Source organism: Triplophysa dalaica, chromosome 4, assembly GCF_015846415.1.
Source record: "Triplophysa dalaica isolate WHDGS20190420 chromosome 4, ASM1584641v1, whole genome shotgun sequence".
Classification (NCBI taxonomy): domain Eukaryota; kingdom Metazoa; phylum Chordata; class Actinopteri; order Cypriniformes; family Nemacheilidae; genus Triplophysa; species Triplophysa dalaica.
The window spans coordinates 5,343,724-5,355,959 of NC_079545.1; the positions used below are offsets into that span (position 1 = coordinate 5,343,724).

Genomic DNA, 12,236 nt, shown 5'->3' on the forward strand with positions numbered 1-12,236 from the left:
AATGTTTATAATATTTACATTAAAATAATTAATCAAAAACCCTCATTATAATTTTTTTAAAACTCATCTCACAATGTACGTTGAAACCCTTTCAAACACGAATTATTAAATTATAAAGAAATTCATTTATTTTGCTTTTTCGCTCGTTTTCATGCGTTTTTTTTTCTGGTGTTATTCTGTATTTTACATATTCTGAATTGTACAGGAAGGCTTGATCTGGTCTGTACTTTTTGCTTTGTATGTGATTGTTATCAAACTAAATAAAACAATGTTAAAAAATTATATTTGTAATTTCATAGATAATATATAATTTGGAAAATATTTAAATATTTATTTATCTGATAAGAGGTATACCTGAAGGTGGAAAAAGAGTTCATTGCATAAAATGTGTAATTTTATTGTTTTGTCATCTGATTACACATTTTTCCAGGAAAATGGTTATGCCCTCCCTATTTGTTATATAATGTTGCACATTGTGCCCAAACGTTAAGACAAATTAGTGCACATCTCATTTTGGTTCAATTATTTATTAAAAAACAGTCAAACCAAGTTGACTGTTACATTTTATAAAATATACTATAAGACACTATGGTAAAAAAGAAAAGATAACAAATACTGAAGTGTTTTATGTTTCCAGTATGGGTTTCATAGCAACAGTCTCAATGGGATATCTAGGCTACCGCACAACACAGACCACAAAACAAACTGTGCCCTGCCCTTTGGTAATACAAACCAGCAAAACAACATGTCATTTGAGATACCATTCGAACAGAGAAATTAGATATCTTACTCTCTCAAGAGTTGTTAGACTAATTTTCAGTTTAGTATAATTCCGTCATAATAAACATTAAAATGGCATAATAAACATTAAAACACTATTCATTGTCTCCTTTATCTGGGATCAAGTTTTTGCGTTGTCTTTTAGTAGGTGGCACCAGATGTGCAGGCAGCTCACGGGGAAGCCCGAAACCCTCCAACTTCACCTCAATGAGATGGCTGGCCAAAGCAAACTCTTCATCATCCAACTTACCATCACAGTCCACATCTGACAGCTTCCAGATTCGTGCCAGGACTGACCTGGGTAGGCGAGTTCTCATCATCCAGCCCTTTACTTTGGTCCCACTCAGCTTGCCCTCATGAGGCGATAAGTTGTAAAAGATCTCATCATACTTGGATTTATCACTTGACACCACCCATTCTTCATCTTCTGAGACATGATGAATTTCTCTGTCAGGTCCATAGTGATCAAAAGGGTTACCTAATATAAAAGGGCCCCTGTTGGTACTATGTAGAAAAGGTCCCCCTTGAATCACGTGTTGGTTTGCGGCTTCCTGTTCCTCTTGGCATAGAAGAGGCATAAGCTTGGCAATGTCGGTGTTTAGGAGCTCATCAAAACCAGCTAGGAGTTTAGGTTTGAGGGCTTTAAACTTGGTGAAGTCATGACTCATGAGTCTCTCCTGTGTGCAAATATGTGTGAGGGACAAAAGAAAAACGTTCTTTACTGACAGTGTCAAATTTGTTTGACGCAAATATTTACATGGTTAAGCACCTGCATCTTTGCACAGTCTGGAAAATCTCCAGCTGAAATCTGGTGCCTTTGTTGGACTCTTGAAAAGATGATGGGGAGGTCATAGATAAGATCTCTCTTCTTCTTCTGTTTGCAGAAAACCAAAGGCATCTCTTCTTTTAGAGAGCTAATGATGTAAGCGTGTGCCTGCGGGTGAAGAAAGGAAATAAGAGAAGACACATTTATGTTTTATTAGGAATACCTCAGTTTCATGTTCAAAAACATCCAGCTAAACATACTGGGTAGGTATATAACACACTGTGTAAAAAATACATTACTTTGAAAAGTTTAGCCGAAAAACATTCATTAATCAATGTAGTTTTTTATGGGAAGAACCCTCACCCTCACAAGCCGTGCTCGTTTGACCAGATCATTGAGTTTTCTCAATGCGGAATTCCGTGGAAGGTTCTGAATATCTGCAAAAACATCCTCCTCCTCCCTCTCGAATAGCCTTCTGTTGTCTGTCACGCGCATTGGAGAGGACCAGAAAGACCCAATGTAAACCCTAAGAACCTCCGGAGTGCAGAACACTTTCCCGAGTGACCACATGAGGGCGCCATACACTCGCATGAGCTCTTGGGAATCCACCATGTCGGCTTTGTTGAGCACCACTCGGAGCTTGTCCTCGTTGCCACGCAATGCCATCACAGTGCACGAGAACTCATCCGAGATATCAAGTTTATGTGCGTCACACAAAAGGATGATGTGGTCTACGTGCTCAGCAAACCAGCGAATAACAGCTGGAAAGTCGTATCCTAAAAAATAAGGGGACAAATGCTTAGTGCTGATCTGACACCTCACCTTATCCATAATGTATTATATTCAATTTGAGGGACACATCAGCATCAGGAAATTCAACTCCACCTCTGTATGACTTGCATATGGACTGTAAAAGAAGTCCTGAACAAGTTGGATGCATTTTTGTTTTATTTGCATTAGTGCATTAAATCCTTTTTATGACCTTTCTTTGACATGAAGTGAATGTATGTCTGAATACGTTCATATTCTGTTTCTACTGTGAATAATGAGAGCTAGGCCTTCTAGATGTGTTCAATATTAAAAACTATTGACTTCTAATTTGCATGAAGTGTGGCTTTTTGTTAGGTTACTTGTTTTGTCTATGCATTTAATGTAAATATTAACATAATTTGTGCACTGTCTAATAATGCTTTTAAAATCGTCTATTGTGTTGTGTGCACTATATTTTACAGTCTTGTGTTGCTGCTAATGCACCTCAATGTCCCACATACTAAATAAAGTAATTTAAAGTATTTTATTTAGATTTTGTCTAAAGTAGTTCCCTATATAATTTCTGCACCCACCTCTACTCATTTTGCATTGGGCCACAGACAGAATCCCTGGTGTGTCGATAATGCTGAAACTCTCTAGAACTCGGTTGGGTAAATGTACACACTGGAATCTGGGAAACAGCAGAGATGTAATGAATCAAGGAGGAGTGGGGAAAAGCTATCCACCCAATGGGATCTGTTTATCTGTGCCAAATAATGATGCATTTTCTTCTCACTTTTCTCCAGACTACTCCACCCTTTCTCAAAAGCGTGATCTCTGCTTCAGTTTCTGCACCACAGTCCAAATTTTGAAGATTTTTTCCTTGTTTTGCTTAACCCTTTATTATTATTATTTCTTCACAGGGAATCATTGGATCTGTCTCACTCACCGATTGAGGAAGCCGGTTCCAAATGGGCTGAGTTTGCGGAAGGGCTTAGTAGAGTCTACGGTTAAAACATTGCCATTAATGATTCCCTCAATCTCTCCATGCATTATAGCTGTAAAATTGTCTGTCGTAGGTTCCGGGCCTATTCGGCTTCCTGGATAGTCTTGTTCTAAAAGATATCTGCCACACACATACATGCAGATAATATAAACATTGTATATTTTTTATTGTTTACAATATTACTGTTCTAAAGCACAATGAAATGACTATGCACCTGATAAAAGTGGTCTTGCCTGTTGAACACTGACCCAGCACCAGGATCATGGGCTTGTTGCTAAATTCAGCATCTTCAAGGCTTGCTGAGTGGAAGTCAGAGAATCCATAGTACTTCTCCAATGGGAGCAACTTCTGCCGGTATAGATTCTTCAAAGCTTCAGTCACAGTGTGAACCTCCTTTTGACATTCCCCACTCTTTGTAATGTCCTTACCGGCCATTGGGCTAAAACTGGAGTCTGTGCAGAGTTCAACTATAAAGATGCATTATAATAATTACGTAAATGCAAGTTAAAACAGCTATGAAACCATGTGATTGTGCAATCAGAAGTTAATATATTTATACATTTATATATGTTTATGCTAACTCACATTTGCTGATTATTCTGTGTTAACTCGATTTAATCTCGAATTTAGGAAGAAATAGAATTGCTTATCAATAACACATTTTTATCGTTGTCATTATTTGAGTCTTTACAAATAACCTGCAGCTGTCTCACTATATCATGAAGGAAAACCCAGTGATTGAGCAAGACAACACAGCGAGTGCAGCCAAATTCCTCAACCATTTTAAGCCAATTCATATGCATTTTTGTCACATTTTGTACACATACCAAACAAAAGCTGCTTATAGCTGGTTATTTTATATGCATTATTATTAATCTATTTATGGCATTGTAATTGATTTGTATGCTTAATACATATGACATTCAACAGTCAGAACGTCATGTAACTGGAGTCACTTACTGTTCTTTAGACCAACAGATGTTTTCTTAATTGTCACTCCAGGACCATGTGAAAAACATAGGGGAGTAAACCACAGCTCATCTGAGTTCTCTCCGATTTGCCTGATGACGAACAAGCAGAGGTCCAATAAGGTGGAGATGTAAAATAATAGTGTCTGGAGATCAGAAACATGTGCTGCCTGTAATGTATGCTGAATATGAACCTGGAGCACACGAAACCACTGAAAGTGAAGGAAAAGAAAAATCTGGGAATCATTTTGTATTATTTCAGCAAAGTCAATAACATATTGGTATTAAACTTTTAAATACATTTTCAGAAGTGCAAAAAAAAAGTGTTCACATTGTTTAGTTACTTTGAAGTACATCATGATTTGACTTTTTATCAATACACATATAACATATATCAATAAACTTTCATGATCTAAGCAGTTTCAAACACTTATGTACAAATGGGGAGTGTAAATACATTTACAAGACCTGTAACAAAACAAATTGGGATGCAACAGCAAATCACACTAACCTTGACTCTTCTTCCTTTCTTGGACTGCACAAAATATAAAATGAAGCGTTTAGTTTTTGTTAGATTTGCAGTAGATGTTCCTGGTGACCAGAGATCCCAATAGGAACAGTCCTTTAGGAATAAGACAAATCTTTTTCTCACTAGTTCATCACTGCAGCACTGTCAGAATCAACAACTGTTAACCACTCCTGTTTAGCACTGCCTCTCTAAATCTCTCTAGTCTAGTTTTTGCTCTTCCGATGTTACAAGAAGGGAAGGGAAAGGGAGAGGTCCAAGTAAAACTTTTTTAATCATTATATTGAGAAATCATCAATAATGTGTTTTTTGGAGTGTGAAACCCAGGTTGGCATTTGTTGGCTTGAACAATCAAAACTATTGATTAACTGTCCTTGCTGTACTACCAACCTAGCAAATCTGTAGGCCTACATCTATCAAAACTGGCTTCAATTACATTAAACCTAAACGAATATAACTGCTAAAAACAACACATTAAAAACAATTTATTCATTTATTTACTTAAAACAAACTTAAATATATATATATATATATATATATATATATATATTGTTGGGTAAGTTACTCTGAAAATGTAATTAATTACTAGTTACTCATTAAATATTCAATAGTGTAATTAGATTACTGTCCAAATTACTCTGTCCAAAAAGTATTTAGTTACTCATTACTAATTACTTTCTATATCCTACATCAACCTTGATTAGTTAAGTGATTCAAGAACATGAACGGCTTATTGAATTCATTCAAATAATATTATTAACTGACCAAAGTATTACAAATGTGAGAATTATACATTAAAGCACAGATTTTAAAGTAAGACTTTGAATTTTGAAGTCATTTACGCTATTGCACACGTATATATTTAACAAAGTATTTAGTTTAATTACATCAAAAGTAACTGTATTTAAATAACAGAAAACATATGATTAATCCCTTACTTTACTTTTTCCAAGAGAAAAGTAATTAAATTACAGTAACTAATTACTTAGTAACTAGTTACACCCAACACTGTATATATATATAAATAAACGATCAGTGAGAATGCAATTCGAATGGAACGAATCAGAATCATGACTAAATGAATCAGCGAATCGATTCCCGGAATCTGTTCATTAAACCGAACAACTGCTTCAAACCGCTGCGCCAACGTCCGTCGTCGCTTTTCCGCGCCAAATAACCAGCGAACTCAATCCGGAATACGTAAACAGTTTGTTAAAATGTAAATATGTACTTATAAATGTTAATTACAAATATTAGCTGTTTAAAGTAGGATTATGTGTGCGTAGAATGGATTGAAGTGCCAGTTTTACAGTAACGTTACAGATTTCGCACGTGAGAGATTTGTTTTACGTAAAGTCTGGTATATCGTAACACTTTGTCCTAGATGATATAAAAGTAGATTTCTCAACATGATTCGAAGCTAAACTGCAAGTTTGGTCGAATCGTGTTGTTATATATTAAGCGATGGCTGCAAATAACTGAATTGCATGTTCTGTGTAACAGGGATCCCACAGAGCTGGAAATGGTGGATGTCTCATGTGAAACAGACAATGTGTACCGCGAAGACACTTACACCTTATCACATGTCACGTTACCAGAAGTGAGGCAAACAAGTAAGAATAAGATCTTCTGTCACTGTGAAGACTTTGTCGCTTTGCAGTAGGGGAGGATTCATTATTTGGGAGGATTCATTATTTGAGATGTTGCAACTGACCCCAACCCATGTTCAAAAAATAAACATACATTTTTCTCACTGAACAGTATTCGGAAACGTGTCTTATTTTATTAATTCTATAGTTTTATCTTATTTTATATCCATTTATTAGTATTGATTATATTATTTGTTTATGTGTACAACATACTGTATATTTGCTTTTATTTTTTTAACCAGAAAGCAGAAAGTCTCCCTCATCTTACCATGTGACAGCTTCCGTTGATCTTAATCCAGATGCTTTCTTGACACCCGTGGGCACAAGGAAGACCACAGGAGTCCAAATGAAAAAGAGCCTTCGCCGGAAAGAATTTAAAACTACAGGCACACTTGATACAAATCTGTTGATCCATCGACCAGAGAAGCTTCATACCTGTGACATTTGTCGGAGAATGTTAAAACAACATCAATTGTGAGTATCACATGCTGCCATCTCATAAATTTTGAGCTATATTATTACATTATAATAATAAATTACTAATACAGGGCATAATGCAAATGAGTTAAAAATAGACTCTTCCCTTCAATTTGGATCAATTGTTGTTTTCTGAATGAAAAACCCCTTCATAAAAACCAATTGTAACTGTGTACAACAAAGTCTCTTATAACAACATCTGTCAAATCTTTTACCCGTGTCATTCTATTTCTCTTTAGGATATCTCACAAGTCAACCCACCACAACAGGAAGACGTACCACTGTACTTATTCCGGCTGCCACAAAATCTACAACGACCAAAACTCCCTAAAAAATCACTGTGCCTTCCGACATGGAGTCCGCATCACATCCCCTTCCTCTGACAGTCCGACCTCACGCCGGGAGCGGGTGGATACTCCTGCAGTGTCCAAACTACAATCGTACAATACAGATTTGAGTGGCTTCTTCAACTCACCACGAAAGCTCATTTCACCATATGTTGCTAAATGTTTCAGTAATCCAAAAGAGACGCATCCCTCTCAGGTAAAACCTTCAAAAAGGAAGCCAAGCTGGACATTGGCGGCAGCAAGTAAATCTTATGATTTCAAAGAGAGAGAGATGCTAACCAGCACCCATTGGACCCCATCAGTACCTCATACCGTTCAAGAAGATCCTGTGGTTATTTCTTTAAATGACAGTGATTTTGAAAGCAGTCCCGATTCCCTTGAACTGTTCCCAAGAAAGATGTCGTCCCTTGAGCCTAGTAAAGTCACAGCTACTGCTAATGTGGGTTCTTCTAATGCATCTGAAGCTGAATATTCTCAGCAGCATTGTTCCATCCAGGCGAAAAAAACCCTCAACAAGTTAAAGCGAAAGCGCCCGTCTTTCACGTTTAATCATGCTGCTTTATCAAGCCCTGAAACAAAGAGTGGATTTATTGCTGACTTTCCCGACCCTGTGATCGCTACCCTTCCTTCTACCCATGTCATCCGAACCCCTTCTCCTGTACCCGAAGGCAGGAAGAGGAAGTACAACTCTAAGGATTCTGAGAAAGTCTTGACTGATCCTGCCCCGGTTCCTCAGCCCAGCCCTAAACATTCACAAACACGATCTCCCTGCCTTGTCTCACCTAGTCAGGTAGCATCGATACAAAAAAATAACACTTGCATATCATTGGTGAGTTTTCTGAGAGATATTTTAACATTTATATTTTATTACGCAGGAGTCGCCTATGGGGGCAACAGGACAGGAACAGAACACTTGCAAAAGGTTTGAAAATGGATGGGTAGTACAACCAAAGTCATCATTTACTCACCCTCATGTCATTTCAAATCTTTATGAGTGTACTTTTATGCAGAACACAAAAGAAGGTATTTTAAAGAATGTTGGTAAGCAACATTGGCTTCCATTGTACGGACACAAAACCACATTTATCAAAATATCTTCTTTTGTGTTCCACTGAAGAAAGGAAGCCATACACGTTTTGAACACATCATGAGGGGTAATACATGATTTAAAGTTTTGGGTGAACTTTCCCTTTAAGACTCAATGAATACTTTCTGCATCACATTTTGAAATGCATATTACACTTTTTAATAGAAGTGTGTATCTGCCATTTGACATTGCACAACATAATCAGAACAACCAGGTGATCTCTAAAGTTACTAGGTTAATTTTAATCTGGTTTCTTCACAAAACGTATACAAGACTTACAGCTGTACGTAGAACTCAGACGCAGTCCCCATGTACTCGAGGATGTTGTGGCTCCTGTGAAAAAACTGAGGAACTCACCCCAAAGCCATCTTTCTCAACACTCAGGGTGAAATTTGTATCACTTATATATAAGCTGTATATTTAAGATAAAATAAAACATAAAAAAAAACATCATTTCTGTCACAGGAGAAAGGACCAAAGCAAAAGTACAAACGGAAGAACTCACCCGCTCCGATCATTCCTCTCTCTGTTCCAGTAACCCAGGCAAAGGCCATCAGCTCTATGTCCTCCCCTCATTCAGTAATGATTTGCTCTTGAGGGAATATTAACAATATGCAATGAAAATCTAAATATCAATGATTATTACTGATTATAAACAGTGATTGTTGAAGTAACGCAAAATACTTCCCAGGAACCGTTGCAGACCCGTAAAGGTCTGTCTAAAAGGTCTGGTCGTCTCACCCAGCCGACCATCTCCAGTCCACCAACCTCACCAAAATGCACTCATGACCAGAAAGCTCAGGGACCGCACGGAGGCTGTGCCACAAGGGGTCGCACCAGCCAGCTTCGCTCACCCATCTATCTGGAAGACCACCGTGCATGCCCAAGATTCCCTCCACCACCTTATACACCTCCACCCATGCTGAGCCCGCAACGTCCCAGGACTGGACTCTACTTCAATACCCTATTACAGTATCAGCAATACACACCAGCTGCAGCCAGCAACCTTGGTGAGCACTGAAAGCATCATGCATGACCAGCAAACATTAATTTCATTGATTTCTAAACAATTAGATTAGTTAGTTAGACGAGTATAAAAATGTGTTCGAAAGTGAGTGCTTTCTCCCTTTCCACAGGTGATGTCGACAACACAGTCATCAGCATAAAGCCGTGAGTCACTCTACATTAAAAGTTTAAGTTCTAGTTTTTATGGATCCACCCCAATTTACCCTTCGCAAAGCCCGCCTTAGTAATGAAATGCTGTAAAAACATGTAAATAGGTTCACTAGGTTTCACATAGATTCCACATGGACGTCCACTTTTCGCTGGGATCATGCTCATACAGTGTGATGACCAGAAAGGACATTTCCAAAGGACTTTTTTAAAAAGCATAATGCTCAGCCGGTTAAACTGGTGGTTAAAATGGTTTGACTGTCGGACAAAACGGCGAATAGCAACATGGGCGCATTATATCGGCGTTATGATTGGTCCGGTCGCCTATCAATCAAACTCCACGCGAAAGGTCATTTATTACAGAAACATTCTTTTCCATTTGTCCTTCTCTGTTTGTTGACTGTGCTTTATTCTTTAGGAGGATAAACATCGGTTCGTGTTTTCAGGCAGAAATCCCTCCACTCCGCAACACATTCTACGTGATATATGAAGAGCATCCCGCCCATCTTGTCTGGTCCCCTAGGAAAGATTTCACTACCAACAGAAAGAAACAGAAAAAGGGTAGAAACACAAAAAAACACTCATCACACTTATCTGCAGTAAAACAGATGAATGAAGCAATCCCAAAGCAAGCAAAACAAAAACAAACCGTGCTGATTATATTATTACTTAAAGGGATTGTTCACTCAAATAAAACAATTAACTCATGTAGTCAAAACCTGTATATGTGGAACAAAAGAAAATATTTTGTGTAATGTCTTAGTGGTTTTGTGGACTGGAAGTCAATGGAGTCCAATGTTGTTTGGTTACCAACATTCTTCAAAATATCTTTAGACAGTTTAAAATGACTTGAATGGTAAGTGGTGACAGATCTTTTTGTTAAACTAACCCCTTGAATTGCCAGAGGTCTTGAATTTGATTTTGTGTAGTATTATTTATATAACACTATTTACAATGTGCATTGTTTAAACAAAAGCATTACATAGATATTATCTATTTAAACTATGTAAATATTCCCTTTTTACATTTTTGTTGTTGTTGAAAGTCATAGTAAAAATTAAGTCCTGATACATTGTATTAGTTTGTTGCCTGGGTAATTGAACACATGATCTTGGCATTGCTAATTTCATTTTTTAGTTGAACTGTAAAAAAGGGTAAAACTGATCTCACGTGTCAGTATAAGTATTCATTTTTGCACTTCAGTTTCAGAACTGTTAGACATGTGCTGTTCCAGTGTACTAACCGGAGGGGGAACCAACATTGAACTGGCCCTCCACTGTCTTCATGAAGTGGAAGGAAATATACCGGTGAGCTCCTTGGTTCTACTCAGTCTTTATTTTAAAGAGGTATGTTTTAAACAGCTCTGTTATTTATTTATCAGGCAGCACTGGATTTGCTGTTGATGAGGGAAGATTTTCGAATCACCGGGCACCCCCTGAATAATTACCACTATACGGGTATGGAGGAAGCTTTACTTCTTTTAAGAAGTGTTGAATTTATCAAACTAATAATACGTTTGATGTTGGTCTTTTTAATTGACAGGGTCAGACCACTGGACAGATCAAGAGATGAGACTTTTCAGAAAGTCTCTGGAGGACCATGGCAAGGACTTTAATAAGATTCATAATGTGGTATGAAAACTCAACTTCACAAAGTCTTTCATTTAATATTGTATTCTTGAATAATTTAAACACAACCTTCATTTGAACATAAGTATGTATCGTCATTGCTGTGGTTTGATCTTATAATATTCTATTAAATTATTTATTTACTATTTATTTGTTTATTTATACTGTTATCTTTTTAACTATTTCATATATATGGACCCTTATACTTCAATAAGCAGTAGTCATTGTTATGCTTTTCTTAGCAAGTTCCTCTAATTATTAAACTGATGTTTAATTTGTAGTTGCAAACCAAATCAGTGGCCCAGTGTGTGGAGTATTACTACACCTGGAAGAATCTGAAAAGATTAAAGCAACGTGTTCAAGCTGCAGATGAAAAAGATGTTGAAGAGACCTCTTTATGTATTGCACTTCAGAACCCTGCCAGAATATCAGTTATTTCATTGTGTTGTGATGATTACTAGTGATATTTAGGCCATATTTATTCACTTTCCAAAAGGTGTTCCAAGACTCACCAAAGACTCCGCCTGAGCAGACAACAAAGAGCAAGGTGAGACGGATGGGTGCGTAAAAGGTTTAAGATGCTACAGTCTTGCAACACTTCTTACATGTAATACATTGACTTAGTATTACTTAATACTTCTATTTTGTTATTTAAAAAAGTTATTTTTTTTACGTTTTAACCACAATAGAGATGTCCATGTGAAGAGCCACAGTTACACCCCGATCAGGACAGAGACTGGCTGCCTCCAGGCCACAAAGACACAATGTCCAGGGATTTATATGGACCCTGAAATAAAGTGCTTTGCTTTTGTAATCCTAAAACTCAGCTGTTTTAAGTGAACTTTTATAGTAGATATATAATTTTATACAACTGTTTGTAATGTTCTTAATACTGTATGTTCTTGTTAAATATTTGTACTGCGATTTAGTTAACAGTACAATCTGTTCCACTAACTCATTACATAAACTCTGTAGTTTGCATAATTTAGTTTGTGTCTATGCTCTATTCAGTTTGCAAAGCCGTACATGTGTGCTCATTATCCAATTTGTTAAGCCCTGTTATACATCCAAGTTATTAA

At 37.1% G+C, this 12,236-nt stretch overlaps 2 protein-coding genes across 3 annotated transcripts; one reads left to right on the plus strand and one right to left on the minus strand.

Annotated features, from left to right (window-relative positions):
• Positions 1 to 436: 436 nt before the first annotated feature.
• ehd2a (EH-domain containing 2a) lies at positions 437 to 6,805 on the minus strand. The gene is made up of 9 exons (XM_056745096.1): positions 6,714 to 6,805; positions 4,782 to 4,892; positions 4,263 to 4,482; positions 3,517 to 3,769; positions 3,246 to 3,422; positions 2,890 to 2,987; positions 1,910 to 2,322; positions 1,550 to 1,714; positions 437 to 1,457 (listed from the first exon to the last, which is right to left on the minus strand). The coding sequence occupies exons 1-9, from the start codon at positions 6,714 to 6,716 to the stop codon at positions 876 to 878; spliced, it is 2,022 nt and encodes a 673-aa protein (XP_056601074.1). The 5' UTR covers positions 6,717 to 6,805; the 3' UTR covers positions 437 to 875.
• Positions 6,806 to 7,959: 1,154 nt separating this feature from the next.
• znf541 (zinc finger protein 541) lies at positions 7,960 to 12,145 on the plus strand. 2 transcript variants are annotated; one of them, XM_056745099.1, is made up of 11 exons: positions 7,960 to 8,059; positions 8,145 to 8,741; positions 8,822 to 8,935; positions 9,048 to 9,366; positions 9,493 to 9,526; positions 9,948 to 10,090; positions 10,733 to 10,836; positions 10,911 to 10,986; positions 11,072 to 11,160; positions 11,654 to 11,704; positions 11,847 to 12,145. In XM_056745099.1, exons 2-11 carry the CDS (start codon positions 8,499 to 8,501, stop codon positions 11,946 to 11,948), a joined length of 1,275 nt encoding a protein of 424 aa, XP_056601077.1. In that variant the 5' UTR covers positions 7,960 to 8,059; positions 8,145 to 8,498; the 3' UTR covers positions 11,949 to 12,145. The 2 variants fall into 2 exon arrangements, with proteins under 2 accessions (XP_056601077.1, XP_056601078.1); XM_056745100.1 differs by having other exon boundaries at positions 8,145 to 8,935.
• Positions 12,146 to 12,236: the final 91 nt, after the last annotated feature.